Source organism: Neophocaena asiaeorientalis, unplaced genomic scaffold (genome assembly GCF_003031525.2).
Source record: "Neophocaena asiaeorientalis asiaeorientalis breed wild unplaced genomic scaffold, Neophocaena_asiaeorientalis_V1.1 scaffold255, whole genome shotgun sequence".
Taxonomy (NCBI): Eukaryota; Metazoa; Chordata; class Mammalia; order Artiodactyla; family Phocoenidae; genus Neophocaena; species Neophocaena asiaeorientalis.
The window spans coordinates 1,337,825-1,356,645 of NW_020175398.1; the positions used below are offsets into that span (position 1 = coordinate 1,337,825).

At 38.5% G+C, this 18,821-nt stretch overlaps 1 protein-coding gene across 2 annotated transcripts in view; it reads left to right on the top strand.

Annotated features, from left to right (window-relative positions):
- The window catches only part of CTNNA2 (catenin alpha 2), a 1,017,322-nt gene that overhangs the window by 778,825 nt on the left and 219,676 nt on the right, over nucleotides 1-18,821 (top strand). For both annotated transcript variants that reach the window (XM_024766408.1, XM_024766409.1), the window contains exon 8: nucleotides 8,984-9,136. In XM_024766408.1, coding sequence (XP_024622176.1) covers nucleotides 8,984-9,136 — 153 coding nt within the window. The remainder of the gene's footprint in view (nucleotides 1-8,983; nucleotides 9,137-18,821) is intronic.

An 18,821-nucleotide genomic window follows, 5' to 3' on the forward strand; every position in this document is an offset into this window, starting at 1 on the left:
ACAAGTAACATTCAATTGCCTCAGTTTCCTCACCTATAAAATGGAGAAAATAGTACCCAGGTCTTGTCAGAGAAATAACTGAGTTATTCCAAGCATTTAGAACAGTGTCTGACACAAAATAAGCGTTAAAGTCTGCTAGTATGACATACTAATTTTCCCCGATCCTTTCCTGCTCCCCTTTTGCCCCCTCTTCTCCATGGCCCACTGCTGCAATCCACTTCTGCCTTCCGCGTTCACCCTCCATTCCACCAATCTTTCTTTTGCTTCCTTGTATTGCCTCAAGCGATTATGGGCTCCATGTTCGGCTAACATTTTTACCAGCACTAAGGAAAGCTGCTTGTACATGCTGGATTGAGGCCATCTGGAGATCCATGATGACCCAGCACTGCCTGGGATCCTAAGGAAATATTTCATTCTCTCTTCCCATGAAAGGAATTGCCCTTGCCTACTGTGGAGTAAGAAGGGGACTTTGGTACGGTGCTGAGCATACTAGGACAGAAAATGGAGCCAGCAGGAGCCAAGCACCTGCTGCTATTCTTCAGGATGATCCCTGACCTGTCCTAGTCCCCAAGACTTGTCTTTTCAGTACAATTTCAAACTAAATAATTTGTTAAATCTATAAAAATAAGAAATTGCAGCTGTGATGTTGTTAAGCACAGCCCAGAGCTTATAATTGTACATGTAGAGCAGACTACTGTTAATCCAGCGCTTTTGGCCAAAGAACTGAGTTAGAATGACACCAACCAGTCAACTGATTGATCAGAAATTTATTTTGATGGTGTCTCCCCCCCAAAAATGGTTCAGTGACCACAAAAACTTATTCTAGTTTAATATGTATATTATCAGTCATCTCTTGTCACAGTAGCACAGTATAATATCTCAATGGCATGCCAAAATAGCATTTGTTGCTCAGTAGTCTAAGATGGTCACCTTAGTCAAGCCTTCTCACATGTATGGGTTCAGTTGCTCTTCACTGACCTAAGATGGTCTTGATGGGAATGACTGAGGTGACTTAGTTCTATTCCACATGTTTGTCTCCCTCCTCCTGGGAGAAGCCGTCTAGCCTAGGCATGTCCTACTCATGAGAATGGCAGACTAACTAAACCAAGCAAGTCCACTAGACCAAGCAAAGTCACCCCTGCATGCATCATAATGGTCAACATCCATTGACCCTAAGCATGCCACATGGCCCAGCTCAGAGCCAGAGAAGGCAGACAATACAGAGTTACATGGCAATGGGCTTGGGTAGAGGAGGGTGAAGAATGGGGCCATTCATATAACAAATCTACTACAGTTATCTACTCAGTGCTTTTTAATCCATCAGCAAGATATGTATCAACTGTTATCTTGACTGCATCAGCACTCCTAGAGGAGAAATCTAGAGGGCATGGACTGTTTATCTGACTAAACTAAACCATCCTGTGTTTGTTATTTAGGGCCATGCATATTGGTGTTTCTAATGATGACAGTTGTGCTTTGAATTGATTCAGTAGGGCCTGAACTGGGGAGAGGGGTATATGGAGAAAAGCATGAAGCCTAATGAACTGTTCTTCTTCTTTTTTTTAAAGAAGTCATTGGTTTCATTAAGGAAAGAAGCTGGTATCCCAATTAAAATGATTTTGCTTCACAGAAGGTAGTGCCATCAGGATAATGAATAGAATGACCAAAGGATTTTATGTGTTTCTCATAAAGAAAACAAAATAAAGGGAAAAAAACTGATTATTCTCTAAGTGCTCTTGCACAAGCTTCATAGATACGCCTCTGCTTCCCCCACAGCTGCCCCCACCCCCATCCCAAACTGTGAGCAGTGCTGTCATTACCAGTGCACTGTGTGCATTGGCAGCACCTTAGCTTACTAAAGTGGTTTTGGGTGGATTACTGCACTGACTGATTACCTTAATTGACCTTCAGTCTGGCTAAAATTTGCCTGACTTAATGAGGCTTAATTCTTGTCAAGCTCCTAGGCTAGATGGCTCCTGGCCCAGACACTTTGTTGTTTTGATATTTCGTTTTTAATAACAATTACACCCCAAAGCTTAAGGAAATATGGTAAAATGTGTCAGTGATTGTGAAGAGCCCAGAGCAGCTGTATTCATGGAAAGATTTAAGGTTCAAAGTTTTGAGCCCATTTAAAATCATGATCTACCCTGAATTTGACCTTGATTGGTGTATCTTACATCATTGCAGTGAAGTGAATACTATTATTCTTAACAAGATTTTTCTAAACATCTTTCTAAATGACAAGACATGTTAAAACAATCAGCCATTTCTTAAATATCATGAGCCCAGCCTAGATTTGGGTGTTAACTCTTATTTCTGAAAATCAAGATGGCACTGGATTGTCAGATGCTTGGATACAATCCACCTAAAGGTTTGCATGCAAAAACACTTAAATTGCAGGTAAGATTCAGCAAAGAAAGAAAGCTTTCCTTCTGCAGAAGAAATAGGATTTATTGGCATTAGGTATCTGGAACACTGTCCTAAGAAGGATTATGAAATGGTATTTGAGCTCAGAATAAAAGAACACTGTGATTGATTAGTCATGTCTGGTGTAGGCATAGCAAGGAAATGTGGCAGTATACTTGCCATGCCTGTCCCAGACCATAGCTTCTGATATTGTTCCTTACAGACAACCCTTCACCTTTAATTTTTTCCTATAAATATATTTATTTTTTCCACCTTCCACCCATGCTTGAGTACCTGAATTATTATTCTACCAGATCTATTCTTTATTGGCCATTTTTTGGTTTTGATCCAGCATCTGAATTCCTTTCCTATGTTTGGGGAATTCCTCATTATATAAATTTTGGTATATAAGAAGCTAAAATGGCCAGAAAACTTGTTTTTACAAAGTGCTTTCCTCCCAACACCTTCCTCCTTCACCCTTGCAACTAGATGTTTACACATGACCCAGAGTTTGGGTCTGTATTTCACTCAGATAAAAATCAGGTTCATTTGCCTAAGACTTTGCATCAGAAGCTAATGACAGAAAGACACAGTGTCCTAACAGTTTTTTTAAATAAATTTATTTATTTTTTAATTTTATTTTTGGCTGTGTTGGGTCTTTGTTGCTGCGTGCGGGCTTTCTCTAGTTGCGGCGAGCGGGGGCTACTCTTCGTTGTGGTGTGCGGACTTCTCATTGTGGTGGCTTCTCTTGTTGTGGTGCACGGGCTCTAGGCACGTGGAATTCAGTAGTTGTGGCGCGTGAGCTCAGTAGTTGTGGCTCGCAGGCTCTAGAGCGCAGGCTCAATAGTTGTGGCGCATGGATTTAGTTGCTCCGTGACATGTGGGATCTTCCCAGACCAGGGCTCGAACCCTTGTCCCCTGCACTGGCAGGTGGATTCTTAACCACTGCGCCACCAGGGAAACCCTGTCCTAACATTTTTGTATTCTGTTCTTTCTTTCAACTAACAGGAGAGCTTTTCTGCTTAAACCTTCCAAAATCAGTTTCTAATGCTGGCAACTAAGAACTTAACTGATACAATAGGTCTTCTAGGGCGGTGCTCTTCAAACTTTACTGTGCATAGGAATCACCTAGGCTTTTTATTAAAATGCAGATTCTGATTGAAATGGAGGTCTGGGGTGGGCCTGAGGCTTGCTTTTGTAACAAACTCCCAGGAAAAGGCAATGATACTGGCCTGGGGCCCACCTTTTAAGTAGGAAGAATCAAGGGAAGGAAAGGTAGCCTAAAAGAAGACAGAATTGGCAGGAAAAAAAAGAGATCTGTTTCAACGTGTTCTAGTTAAGTTAGAACAGACCAACTACTACAACTAATAAACTTCAAAATGTGCAACAGCTCCAACAAAATAGAATTGCATTCTTAATCATGTAACAATACTGGGCCAGTGACAGAACACTGGGAAGCTCTCCTCCATGTATTCAGGTGTAGGTTGATTGGGGGGAACAGGGGTTGTACAGCATCTTCAATTCATGGCTTCCCAGGTTACCTTGGGGTCATGTCTGTATTCCATCTAGATAAAATTGGAAAAGTGTGCATGAGAAATGTTTCTTTCTTTTTTTAAATTTTTAATTATAAAATAAAGCATAGATATAGAAATCCACACACAATAAGCATTATCATTATGCAAACACTCTTGTAACCACTACCCAGGTCAAGAAATAGACTTTGCCGGCCTCCGTAGAAACGCTTTTTATATTTCCTGCCTCCCTCAAAAAGCAACATTATCCTGACTTTGAGAATGCTCACTTCCTTGTATTCCTTTGTGGTTTTATCACTCTGATATTCATCTTCAGATGATATAGTTTAGGTTTGCCCACGTTTTGGGATTTATTTTTTAGTCTCCTAATCTGTTGCAACCCCTTCCATCCCTTTCTTTTGCTTATAATCTATCTGTTGAGGAACCCGGATGGTTTGTACTGTAAGGTTTCTGGAGTTTGCATTTAGCTGAATAGATATGTGTGATGCAGTCCCATATGTTATTCTGTCTTCTATATTTTGTGTAAACCACCAAGGGGATCCAGAGCTTCTACCATGTTCAAGTTTGATCCCTTTGGCATCACCATACTTGGGATTGTGCTGTTTCATCAGAAGGCACATAATGTCTGGTTCTCTCTCTCTTTCTTTAAATTGAAGTATAGTTGATATACAATATTATATAAGTTATGGGTGTACAATATAGTGATTCACAATTCTTAAATTGTTGTACCTTTTTTGTGATGTTTTCAACCACTATTGTTCATTGTCTGATGTCTTAATTCATTAAAGGTTGCAAAATGGTGATATTCTATCATTTTGTCTTCATTTATTAAGTGGACTAAATTTATAGACAGACATTTTCCTCGTTACAAAGAATTTCAGTTCATGTAGGAAAGGCAAGATGTATTCTTGATTCTTCCAAGATAAATGAATTGGTTCTTTGTCATCCTCTGAAGGTGACCAATTAATTATTATTATTTTTTAGTCATTATAAACTCATTTAAACATATTTGATGGGTTTCAAGACACTGGAATTTTTATTCTTTGTGACGTTTAAATTGTCTAGTCTTTGGCCAAATGGGAGCCTCCTGAGTTATTTTTACATGACCCTAGTAGTCTTTGATCTCTTTTTGCTGTCTGGTATAATAAGATATTTCAGGCTATTTGTATATTTCTAGCCCCAAAGAAATTGGAATCAACCATTTCTCTAAGAAGTCCTAGTTTGGTTTAGGGGAAAATTGTATTTCAAGATGTTCATTGCTACTGGGCTGGCCATTGTTCTTAGACCTTTTCATTGGACAGAACTTGGAAATTGTATGTGTGTGTGTGTTTGTGTGTGTGTGTGTGTGTGTGTGTGTATGTGTTTTCACTTTAAAATCTCATGTGTTCATACTGATATTTCTACTTCAGATCTAGGATTATAGGGTTTTTCCTTAACCTCTTCTATATTACATCATCTTTCTTCCACACCAACACTTCTGGTTAGCAAGAACACAGGAGATGAGAAATAAACTTTCATAACTGTTTGCTTTATTTTATCTTGAAACACAATAGTGTTAGAATAGCAATCTTCATACTACCATTATAATTAAAATTACATAAGATAGTTAAAATCTTTTCACAAAAAAGATTCCCTTTCTCTTTTCATTTTTACCTCTTCATTGCCAGAGCATACATCCATTTTATATTATACTCTCTCCCATTTGACTATCCTATATTCTTAGTTCTATAAACATGTATATATTGAATGCTCACTGCCAGTACTTATGTTTTTCTAGATATTATGTTGATGTTTTTCTAGTTATTTTGCCAGGTAAAGTTTGTTCTCTAACAGATTCCCTATGTCTCATAGCAACAATATTTTCTGAGTTCTTGCATGTTGATCAAATTTGGTCTGTGGCTTATATCTTTGAAAGTCAGTTTTGCTGGTTATAAAATTCTTAGCTCATATTTTCTTCCCTTGAGTATCTTAAATATGGTATTTAATTTTCTTCTGGCAAAAGCTTTGCTGTTGAAAAGTCTGGTCATCATCTGATTTTCTTTCCTTTATAAGTCACATGCTCTATTTGCCTAAGTACATAAGGATTTGCCCCTTTTTTCTTTAGAATCCAGTTTTCTTGGTTGATAGTATAGGTCACTCTTCTCAAGTACATGATACGCTTTTTCAGAAAATAGTTTATATATATATAATGTATATTTCTATATAGAATATATATTTCTACATTGAATGTATAAAGAATATAATTTATATATTTAAAAATAATTATATAAAATAAATATGTAAGTGATTATATTTATATAATAACACTTTAATTGAAAATTTTGTATATATATATTGAGGAAAACTTTCATGAATTAAAGTTCTTAGTATTCTTTCTGTTTTCTTGCTTTGATTTTCTTCTTTAGGGACCTCTAGTAGCCATAAATTGAATTTTCTTTGCCTATCTCCAATATTTGTCAACTTTACTCAAATTTTTAAAATCTCTTTTTCAAAAATTTATTTTGGGTAATAATTTTTCCTTGTTTTCTCTTTATATTTCTCTTTAGGCATTTGCAATTGTGTTTATTCATTCTTGTTTAGTCTTCAAATGATTTTTCTTTTATTTATAATTCTTTTCTGAGTTTCATGACCTCATCCTATAATTTCTTTGTCTAATTTATGTTATTTCATATCTTGCATCAATTTTTAGTGTATTTTAATATGTTTGAAATAGTAGATTACAGTTTTAATTTGTTTTACAGGCATATTTTTCTGGCATGCTTTTAGTTTGTGTAGAGATGATATATTTTTCTTATAATAATTTTATGTGAGTTTTGACCTTGATGATTTCAAGTTCCTCATTTTTATGTGAACTCAATCTTCCTGAAGGTTTAGACAGAAGCTAGAAGAGCAGATGGGTCTTCTAGCTTCACAGAGCTCTCACTCCTGTTACTTTTGTGTAACATTTAAAAGTACAGTGGCTTAGACACAAAATGACAAATACTGTATGATTTCACTTATATGAATGTTCTAGAATAGGCAAATTCATAGAGACAGAGAGTAGATTTATCAGGGGCTGGGAGGAGGGAAGCATGGGGAATTTTTGCTTAATGTTTATACAATTCTATTTGGGGTGATGGAAATATTTTGGAACTATATGATGGTGTTGGTTGTACAACATTGTGAACCTAATTAATGACACTGAATTGTACACTTAAAAATGGTTAAAATGGAAAACTTTATGCTATATATATTTTACCAAAGTAAAAATTTTAAGATTAAAAAAACCCAACACAGTGGCTTGACTGGTGAGATAGCCTGGCTCTGACAATTGTCCCCACTTTACCTGGACTTTCCCTTTCTTTTATCTCTGTTGTCCCCATCCAGTTCAATTTTGATTTCACTCCCAGTAGTTTCTCCTTCATGAGGGTCTCTGTCCTGGAAGAGAGCCAAGCCAGGTCAGTTTCAAGTGTCCACTGCACTGTCCCCTTCAGGGTTTTTCATAGTGGCTTCTGCTACTTGCCACCTTATGATGGCAGGCAAGTTATTTAACTTTTCCAAGTCCCACTTTCTTCATTTGAAAAACTGGCGTAAGACTAGTCCCTATCTCATAGTATTGTTGTGAGGATTAAGTAATGTAATATGTAAAGATCTTGGTTAACCTTAGTTGTCTGACACATCATATATACCCAGAATATATGAGCTCACCAATAAAAACATTATTCCCAAGCAGAAATTGAACACACCTTGCTAAATGAGTAACTAATTAATGTTAATTTTCCATAGGCTTTGTTATATTTTATATGGTGAAATGTCCAACTCAATCCAGAGTTGAACCAAAACTAAGCTATACATACACACATGCATACTTTATGGTAATGATTTGTGCAAAATTCTCCTCTGACCAATGATAAATATGTATGTGTATCACCTTATCAAAAGATTTGCCTGAATACTCCTGAATAGGAATATTTGTTTGGAAAATATACACATTGTTTATCATCTTCTCTCGTATTTACTTGTATTTGGGGTGTTTTTTCCCTGTATACATTCTGACAGTTATGAACAAAGCAGCACTAAGATAATTGTTCAGTACACTTTCATTTCATTTTCATGCTGCTGCCCTGCTTCCCATTTTAACAATGTGGGAATGATGTGTAATTATGCACTGTTAGAAATTTGGGTATGTTTATTCTAACTTACCCTGAAGAATAATTGTCAGTACTTCTTTCTGGAGCACAGCAACTATATCATCATAGCACCTGGGCAGACACATTTTTGATATCGTTAGATATTTCATGTTTCCACCTCCATTAAATACAAACAGTGGATCTATAAAGGGTAGGAGACTGCAGAGCGGTAAGGTTTTAGGGTGGCTTCAAGACCCAGTTCACCTAAAGTTCTCCCCACCTGTTGAATGATGCCTAGATTTCTCCTTTTTCTAAAGAGCCCAAGTTTTTGAGCTGAATCGAGATTCAAAACCTGAAGGGAGACATTTGGCCAATGAAGGATGAGAGCAGAACTTTGATAAGGAGAGCCTATAATGTAATGAGCAACAGGCCATGCGTAGGTCAACTTTCAAGTTGACCTACAATACAGTTAATTCAGAATCATTCGTCAGTCATATCTCTTTGCCTTCCTTTGATGTGATAAGCACCAGCAAGATTAAAAAGAGAGTTGGAACATTATGCCTGTGGGCAATGAGAACTGGGACTTTAGAAAAACTATTTCCAGGCAGTGATATAATTCATATGGCTGGGGGCTTCCCTGGTGGCGCAGTGGTTGGGAGTCCGCCTGCCGATGCAGGGGACACGGGTTCGTGCCCCGGTCCGGGAGGATCCCGCGTGCCGCGGAGCGGCTGGGCCCGTGAGCCATGGCCGCTGGGCCTGCGCGTCCGGAGCCTGTGCTCCGCAACGGGAGAGGCCACAACAGTGAGAGGCCCGCATTCCGCAAAAAAAAAAAAAAAAAAAAAAAAAATAAATAATTCATATGGCTAAATGAGTAATACGCTCAAATAGACCTCTGTTCCTTAATTGTGTGTGTTTCTGTTTTTGTTTTCACTGTAGCTTCGGAAAGCAGTGATGGATCACATATCTGATTCTTTCTTGGAAACCAACGTCCCTTTGCTAGTTCTCATTGAGGCTGCAAAAAGTGGGAACGAGAAGGAAGTGAAGGAATACGCCCAGGTTTTCCGCGAGCATGCCAACAAGCTGGTGGAGGTAAGTCAAGAGAGGCCCAAGACTAGAATTTATCAGTGGGTTTAATCTCTACATGTCTCTTGGAATTTCAACAGGCCATCCTTCTATGGTTTTCCTGGATCTTTCTTTTATTTTCTGTTGACTCCATCCCTTGCAAAGGAAACAGGTTTTCAGTAATCTCTCCTCTCTGTATTAGACAATTCTAAACGTGTTCTGAAACATGTCTACTAATTTTCCTGAACAATAAGCAGAGGCTGAAACAGGAGCAATAGAAAGGACCCTCCAAAGTTCTGAAGACCATGTTTGATTAAAGGGGATAGAATTAAAATTGCCAAAAGGAGATTTAAACACTGTTCCCTTTTCATCCCCATCTCCACTCCACTCACCTAAGCCTGGATTAGCTGGCCACATTATGAACATGTAAAAATCAATCCCCCCTCCCTATAAGAGATGTCTGAACTCCTGGTGAAGGATCTTGGGGCAGTAGTAGGAGTGTAAGTTCAGGTCCTAAGTATATTCTCTGTGTTAGAGACATCTGTGGGAGTTGCTTTATAAACGCAAAATTGTGCTGTGTGATTTTGAGAAAAATATTGTTCAGGGGAAACAAAATAAAAGTGAAATGTTAACCAGACTGCCTAAATCTAAGAGTTGAAAACCAACAGCTTGGCAAAAGTTGGATTGAATGATGTGGGGCCACATAGAAAAGAGAGATGCTGAACAGGAAATGTGTGTGATAGAGAAAAAGAGTCAAGGAGGGCAAGGGTCCTGGCAAATTAAGGGAATGGTTATCAGAGCCAGGTTAAAACTTTTTCAGGGTCTGAGTACTTAGAAACAACAGCAAAAACAGCAACAAAAACTCTGGTATAGCCCCACTGTAACTCAAAAATAAAATAAAATTACTCAAAACTGCAGACAACTTAAATGCAAGCTATAAATTAAATAAATTACTTTTTTATTTTCTTTGGATGGCAAAATTAAATTCTGAATAAGTTCATCAGATATGAAATGCTCTCCATTTTTCTTGCAGTGAGTGATGGGGTTGTGCTCCAATTTAATTGTGCCCTAAGCATGTGCTTGGTTCACTCTTTGGTTAATCCAGCACTGCTGTCGCTTCTGGGGCTGAACACTCAGCCTGCAGGAAGTCCTACATCAAGCCTCGAGGAGGCCCCTGGTCCTCTAGGACACAGGCTGAGATATCACCCATGACAGCAGTTGGCAAGCTGAACATGCAAAAGCTGAAACTACTAAAATAAAACCCTTGAACTTCCTACCATAGCTCCAGTGTCTTGAGGTGACACCAGACTAGAGCTAAAGATAGGGTCATACTTATAATATCAACAGTCTTTCTGGCTCTGTCCCCACGGATGGGGCAAGCACCCTATTAGTCTTCACATTCCACACAGAAATTCCAAGCTCCAAATTGGCCATTGAAGAATCCAGAGTCTTTCCAAGGTTGCCTTGGAAGTTCTGGCCCTTTCTGTTATTTTGAGAAAGAGCAGGTAAAGAAGGAGGAAAAGGGGTAGAAGGACACAGAGAGGAAGAAGAGGAAAGAAAGAATGCTGAATGAGTGCTACAAAAATCTTTTAAATATTTGTATGCAATAAATAATAATATTAACCTACAGATACATCATCCCATACATATAATCACAGTATTTACATGATAACTGCAGAATTTATAGAGAATGTTAATTCATAGTGTCGTAGGCATTAAGGACGAAGCAAAGGACATGACTTCAAAGTTATATGATAAACATCTCCTACTTTCAGTCCTGTCAGTGTCTTTCTGTAATTCTCTGTGTAACCTCATTTGTAGATGATGTTTGAAGTTCAAACTTGATGCCCTGTGTAAATGTGAGGCCAGGACCAAGTAGCCCACTCGTCTATTCTTTCTCCCTTCTCCTGTGATAGACCCTGGACACACCCACCATTTCCCTTCATCCCATCTGTAGGTTTCACTGAAGGGGAATCCAGCCACTCTGGGTGATCCTTGATCCACAACTTGTGCCAGAAGCAGTAGCTTCATCTCATTCAGACTCCACATTTCAGACCGTTGCTGATTTGCTTCCCTTAGTTGTTCCTTTCCTTCCCCCTGTGTGGTCACTGCAGCAGCATTTTAGAATTTCTTGATACCCAGGAGGTGCCATGGCTAAGGTATGCACTAGCCTGTGTTTGATTAGAGGTGAACAGGAATTGAAAACATTTCTGTAGCTTATGTACTTCAAACAAGTGCTTCACTGCTGATGCATACATGTAAGAAAACTTGAGTGCTGGGCTGAGAGTCACCATTTTTCCATTTTGAAAGTGTCTGTATGGACTTGGGCACTTTTCTGGGCCTTAGTTTCTGTGTCTATAATATGAAAAATTTGGTTGATATATTGATTTTCATATCCATTAACTTGATAAATTCACTTACTAATGCCAAATTTTGACTGTAGCCTTTAGGATTTTCTGTATACACAATCATGTTGTCTGAAAATTATGACAGTTGTATTTCTTTTTTTCCAGTCCTTGTATCTTGTTTATTCCTTGCATTATTGCAATAGCCAGATGTTCAGATCAATATTGTGGTAATAGATATTTCTGTTACTTTTAGATCACAGTGATAAAATTTAAATATTTTACCACTAATTATATTGATAGTTCTAGATTTCTTGCAGATACTTTTAGTAGATTAATTTAGCTGTCTTCTGTTATTCCTTCACTAAAATTTTAAAAAATCATGAATACGCACAAAATTATATAAAACAAAATTTCTGCACATTTTGAGACAGTTGTATGATTTTTGTTTCATTTATTCTCCTTCAGAGGTATCAAAATTATGCTTTCCCTCAAAAAATGAGTAAGAAATTATTCCATCTTTCTGTTTTCTGGGAGTGAATGAATGTGTAAGACTGGCATTATATATTTTTTAAATATTTGGAGGAATTCACTGATATAGCAATCTGAGCCTGGGTATTTATTCGAGGGAGATTTTTTAAAGTACAGATTCTTTTTTTTTAAACCTAAGACTATTTAAATTTTCTATTTCCTTTTGGGTCAGCTTTGGTAAGTTGTATTCTAGGAATTTATTTAAATTTAATTTTGTAAGTTTTCAGCATAAAATTGCCCATTTCTTCTAATTTTTTTAATGTGTGAGAATTTGTACTACTCTTTCTTTCTTTCTTTCTTTCTTTCCTCATATGGCTAATTGGTGTCTTCTTTTTTTTTTAATTGATTAGTTTTGTAAGAGTTTGATCAATTTAATAATCTTTTCTAAAACACAGCTTTCAGCTTCATAGATTTTGTTTTTTTTTAAATTTTACTTATGCTCCAATCTTTGTATTTCTTTTTTCTGCTTTCTTCTGGTATAACTTACTGTTCTTTTTCTAACTTTTTGAGATGGATAATTATATCATTGATTTTTAGCCCTTCTTATTTTAAAAATATGTGAATTTAAGGCTATAAGTTTCTTCCTAAGCTATACTTACGTCTGGTTATTTTCTACTGACCTAATTTTAAGCTCACTCATCTGTGTTCAATATGCTTAAAACTGATCTACTGAGTTCAATTTTTATTTAAGAATTTCTAGTTGATTCATTTTTTTTTAAATGATTCCAGTTCTCTGGTATAATTCATTATCAGGTTGTCTCCTTTAAAAAATACATTAATCAAGGGTTTCCCTGGTGGCACAGTTGTTGAGAGTCCGCCTGCTGATGCAGGGACACGGGTTCGTGCTCCGGTCGGGGAAGATCCCACATGCCACAGAGCAGCTAGGCCCATGAGCCATGGCCGCTGAGCCTGTGCGTCCGGAACCTGTGCTCCGCAACGGGAGAGGCCACAACAGTGAGAGGCCTGTGTACCACAAAAACAAACAAGCAAACAAACAAACAAAAAAAAAACATTAATCAGAGTTATTTTAAAAATCCAAGTCAAAGAACTCCAATATTTGGATCAATTTTGTTTCCGTTTTGTGGTTGCCCCACAGAGGGCAACTTTCCCTGCCCCCTGAAATCAGCTTGGATTTCAAGACTGATGATGCAACAGCAGCCACCAAGAGGGTATGAACAGCTCTTTTACTCACATAGTGGGACTTTCTAGAGAGAGCAGAGCAGGTGCCCAAGCCAGTCCACAGTGGCTTCAGCAAAGAGATGAACAGGTGCTTTTGGTCTTTATCAAGCTGTGGGGCTGGAGTCAAGATTTCCACGGAGGGGCTGGATCTTGAATGTTTCTTCAAATTTCCCTACCTGCATCCAAAAAAGGTGGGTTTTCCTATCAGTTTGCCCAGTTGTGGAGCAAGAGGAAAAGGGAGAAGAGTGAGACTTAAACACTGTCAGCAGTCAAATATTCAAAATGGAGTTAAGACTCTTTATAATTCACCTCTGATGTTTGCCTGGTGACTGGAATGTGCCATGTTTCATTTAATTGAATTTGTACTTGTTTAAATAAGTGATTATGGAGCCTTATAAGGCTTTCAAAATGGAGACTTTATTATGGTGACTGTTTTTATTATTTGATTTTATCTTGATTATTATTATTATTTATTTTTAGTACACTGGGTAATTTTTGATTGAATGGCAAACATGCTTATGAAAAAATATAGAGGGTCTGTGTCTTCATCTATTCAGGCTGCTGTAATAGAGTACCACAAACTCGATGGCCTGTAAAACCAGAAATATATTTCTCACAGTTCTGGAGGCTGGGAAGTCCAAGATCAAGCCCCTAGAATAGATGTGTTTTGGTGAAGGCCCTCTTCCTGGTTCATAGCTGGCAACTTCTCACTGTGTTCTCACATGGTGGAAGGGGAGAGGGATCTCTGTGGGGTCCCTTTTATACACTATCTGGAGAAAAACATGGTCTGAAAGGATACATGTACCCCAATGTTCATTGCAACACTGTTTACAGTAGCCAAGACATGGAAGCAACCTAAATGTCCATCAACAGATGAATAGATAAAGAAGATGTGGTAATTACAAAACAGAAACAGACTCACAGACTTAGAGAACGAACTTATGATTACCAGTGGGGAAGGGTAGGGGGAAGGGATAGTTAGAGAGTTTGGGATTGACATATACACACTGCTGTATTTAAAATGGATAACCAACAAGGACCTACTGTATAACACAGGGACCTCTGCTCAATGTTATGTAGCAGCCTGGGTGGGAGGGGAGTTTGGGGGAGAGTGGATACGTACATATGTATGTCAGGGTTGCTTTGCTGTGCACTTGAAACTGTCACAACGTTGTTAATCGGCTATACTCCAATATAAAATAAAAAGTTAAAAATTAAGAACAGTAATCTCATTCATAAAGATTCCACTTTCATGACCTACAAAGCTCCCAAGACCTCACCTCCTAATACCATCACACCGGGCATTAGGATTTCAATGTATGAATACTGGGGGGACACAAACATTCAGACCATAGCAGTCCAGATAATGTTTTCTCTATCCAGAGGGAATTCATCCTGTCATCTGAAGAGCAGCAGAGAGGCAAACCATCTCAATTCAGTCAAGTGAAGTGAATTGAAGATAGTCTATACTCTTTCTGAGGTCTAGTCTACCTTTCATTTACCCTAGTCTTATGGAATTGTCTTCCCAGATGCCAACAGAGAATCAGATGTATTATTTAGTATCCTGCCTCATCTGTGAAGCATTTACTCCAATTTTTGTTTTCCCATCGTCATGATTTGCTTTTAGTATGCCTTCAGTGTGCTTCTTGACTGTTGCTATTGTAACAATAGGCAAAAACTGTGGAAGAAAACTTGCAGTAAAGGGCCAGTCCTTGAGTCTCCCTTCTCTATGGGACTTTAGCTCCTAGCCTTTGCTCCCTTGGCTGTCCTGGACTCCAGTTTTTGCCTCCTTGGCCCTATGAGATTGCTGAAAACTCTAAAGCATTATCTTCCTCTCAGCAACTACCTTCTACCTGGCATCTCAGTTTCTCTTTCCATACTAAGAATTAGCAAATCCCTGGGAGGAAAAGTGAAATGCAGAAAATTGGGTCCCCCTCAACAAGCATCTCTTTTTGATCTAGTCTAAGTTTTAACTCCTTTGGCTGCTGTCCCATACTTTCAAGGGAATTATTTTTATTCTGCATTTCTAGTTGTTCTCAGCAGGAAAGTGGGTCTCTTACTGGCTTCTCCTTCATGGCTGGAAGTGGAAATCCCCGAGAGAGCTGGTTTAGATAAATCTGTGGGGTGTTTTTGGTTGTTGTTAATATTTTTAGTCAGAGATTTCTTTATTCAATAGAATACCATACCTCAAATAAATATATAATCAATACAACCAGTTCTGACTAAATTGAAATCTCTGTGCCTTGCCCACTTCCTACAATTCCTTTACTTCAAGGGTCTGCTTCCACCAAACACAACCTCACAATCCTTCCAGAACACATTTGATCCCCGTTTGGGAACCTCTAATGGATCTGTAAATTGCCATTAATGTAAATCATATAGGAATTTTATATCAGATAATTTTGAATGAAGAGTGCATGAATACGTGGAATTATCAGTCTATAAATTAATGTTGGCAGTTTTAGTCCTTTGACTATAGAGTTTCATTATTTTATGTTCAGTGTTCCACCTATTTTTATGTTTTTTTTTCTTATATTTGTGTGCCATTTTCTACCAGTTTGGTATTTGCTATTCACAGATTAATGTGATGAAGTAAATGGAAGGTATCAAGCCTATTGCATAATATAGTTTTTAGAAAATCTTCAACCAAGATAGTTTAAGTGAAAAGAAAATATTTGCAAAACATGAATAGGAAAAAATAATGTAAAGTTTCATAATTGCCTTAACAAGTGAAATTTTAAGGTTTTTTTCCCCACAGTATTTGTAACATTTAATAAAGACTAGGTAAATTTGCACCAGAATTTGTTGATTAAGAGAATGTAACAGGTCAACAATGATGCTTTGTGAACTATAGTATCAGCCACTATAGGAAATACCACCAGTAGAGCTAAGTTTTAAAAAATTTTAGTCATTTTTCCTCATCTCCAGAATGCAGGTAACTCATCTCTGAGGGTGAGCTCAGGGCTTCAGGGTGGCGCCGACTCTAAGGGTGTGCGGAGCTGATCAGAGCACACCCTGCTGTACCTCATGTCCAAGCCTTCTGGAGAAATGCAATGCAAATTATGGCAACTCAGTACCAAAGTAACATGGTCTCAGTAGGGGTGGAGTGGATGTAAAGTGGGGGGCAAATTTTGCATTGCAGCAAAGAAGTAAAAGTGAATCTGGAAAATGAGATGCAAAATCAATACAGCTATTTTCAGAACCTCCAGATATGAACATTTCTTCCATTGCTTTGCTCTCAGTCAATCTGCCTACTCTTCTTTCTACTCCCCCATCTCTACCATAAAAGCCCCAGTGCAAGATGCATACTCTGTCAGCTGGGGAAATGTAATGCCCTCCCAACAGGACACTCTCCTCTGCATGGTCCTCCTTCATCCCTTCTGCACACAGCAGCCAGAGTGAACTGCAAATCAGACTGTGCAATTTCCCTACCTGAGACCATTCAGTGATTTCCTCTTGTTCTCAGGTTAATGACCAACATTTCAAGGAAGGCTGCAAGGCCTGCACGATCTGGCCCCCTCTTTAGCCTCCAGGCTCATCTTCCTGTCCTCTCCCACTTCCTACACAGCATTGGCCACTCAGGCCACCTTCTGTTTATTGAAAGTGATATGCCCCCTCCACCCTGGGCCTGTACTTATGCTGTCCCTTTCCTGACAGGCTCCTCATTTCACCCCTTCCTCTTATTTCTAATTGTTCAGCCTTCAGTGAAAACATCACATCCCTAAGTGGGTTTAGTTCCTTGTGCTTTCACTCTCATGGAACCCTATTTACTTCAAAAAACAACAAGAATAAATATTTATTATCTCAAAGTTTTAAAAAATCTTTTTCCCAGCTTTGTTGAGATATAATTTACATACAGCACTGTGTACATGTTTTTGGTTTTTTTCGTCCTGTTTTATTCAGATATAATTGACATACAGTGCTGTATAAGCTTAAGGTGCACAGCATAATGATTTAATAGACATACTTCCTGAAGTGATTATCACAATAAGTTAAGTGAACATCGATCATCTCATATAGATACACAAGTAAAGAAACAGAAAACCAAAATTTTTTCTTGTGATGAGAACCCTATTTACTTTTGGTTTGCACACAACCAGCTCTATGTCTGCCTGCTGTTTCTCCCACTAGATTATCAATTTCTCTAGGAAAAGGACCATGTCTAATTGATTCCTAACTACCCCAGCAGATAGCTGAGTGCCTAGTATAGAGCAGGTATTCCATAAACAGATGCTGCCTAAAGAATGAATGAAGTAACAAGTGCAGCCAGGGATATTACCAACACAGCTGCAAGACCCTAAACAGATACCTCTTGGATCAATAAACAGTCATTGTGCTTATTTAATTCCCTAATGTACTACCCAGGAGGAATTGTGACTCTGAAAAGAACTAAAGTGGAGAACTTCCATTTCTCCTGAGTAGAAAGGCCTTGCTGTGTGGAGACTGAACACTGAACTAACTCTGTCAGGATGCTCCTGAGTTAATTCCTCTAACTTTGCTGTCATTTTGTCCCTGCATCTGCCTCATAAGTGTGCAGTTGTCCTTATTCTTGGTTACAGAGGATGTGAGAGAGGGAGCTGGTTCTCTCCGCCAAACTGAAGTATGTCACTGAGGCCATAACAGTGATGAGCTACACAAGGGAATCTCGATTCTCTGCTTCATCCTGTTGACTTGGTTACTTCTGGTAGCAGTGCCGCATGCAGGGTAGGAAGCTGCGTCTGTTAGAAAATGCAAGGTTTGGAAGTAAGAGACAAACCCTCATATTCAAAATCACGAATGCGATCATCAGTGAAGCACAGACTGCCTTAGTTTCAGCCTTGAGTAAATTGCTTTTTTCAATCAGCCCTTCTACTTGCACGGAAGATTCATTCAGCCACAAATGTTTACTGGGTAGTTACCATGTGCTGACAGTTGTTGGCAATATAACTGTGAACCAATCAGATACACTTCCTGCTCTCATGGGGAGTACATTCTGTTGGGAAAGACAAATAGTGAGATAAATGTATAATATGTAAGGTGGGACTCTGTGCTGTAGAGCAAATAAAAACAGCATAGAGATAGAGGGAGAGAGAGAATGACGGAGGACATGTGTGGTTGGAAAAGCCTCATCTCCGAAGACCACTATTAAGCAGTGACCTAAAGGAAGTGAAGAACGTTCCAGATTGTGGACCAGAAAGGGAAGAGACCCCCAAGGCAGCAATGTGCTTGGCATGTTTGATAAAGAACAAAGAGACCACACTGCAGACCAGTGTGACTGCAGCCGAGAGTGAGAGGAAAAATTCCAGAGATGAAATTGAGGGCTGGGTGCAGAGATTTTATATTTTACTCTGATATTTGAATGGATGGAAGGCCTTGAGCAAAGGCACGATATGATCAGACTTCCATTTTGAAAGAGTCACTCTGCAGCTATATGGAAAATATACCATGGAGTGACAAAAGGAGGAGACAGGAGAATAGATAAAAGGATGTTCTAGTGGTCCAGCAAGGGATTAGTACTATTACCAGAATAGAGACAGTGGAATGGGAGGAAGTGGTTGGATTTGGGGGCCAACATATTGGATGTTAGGATATAAGACAGAGAAAAGTCTGGGGTGGCTCTCTCTTTACCTGCTCCAGTGGTGAAATCACTTGGAACTCTTAAAAAACACAACCTTCTC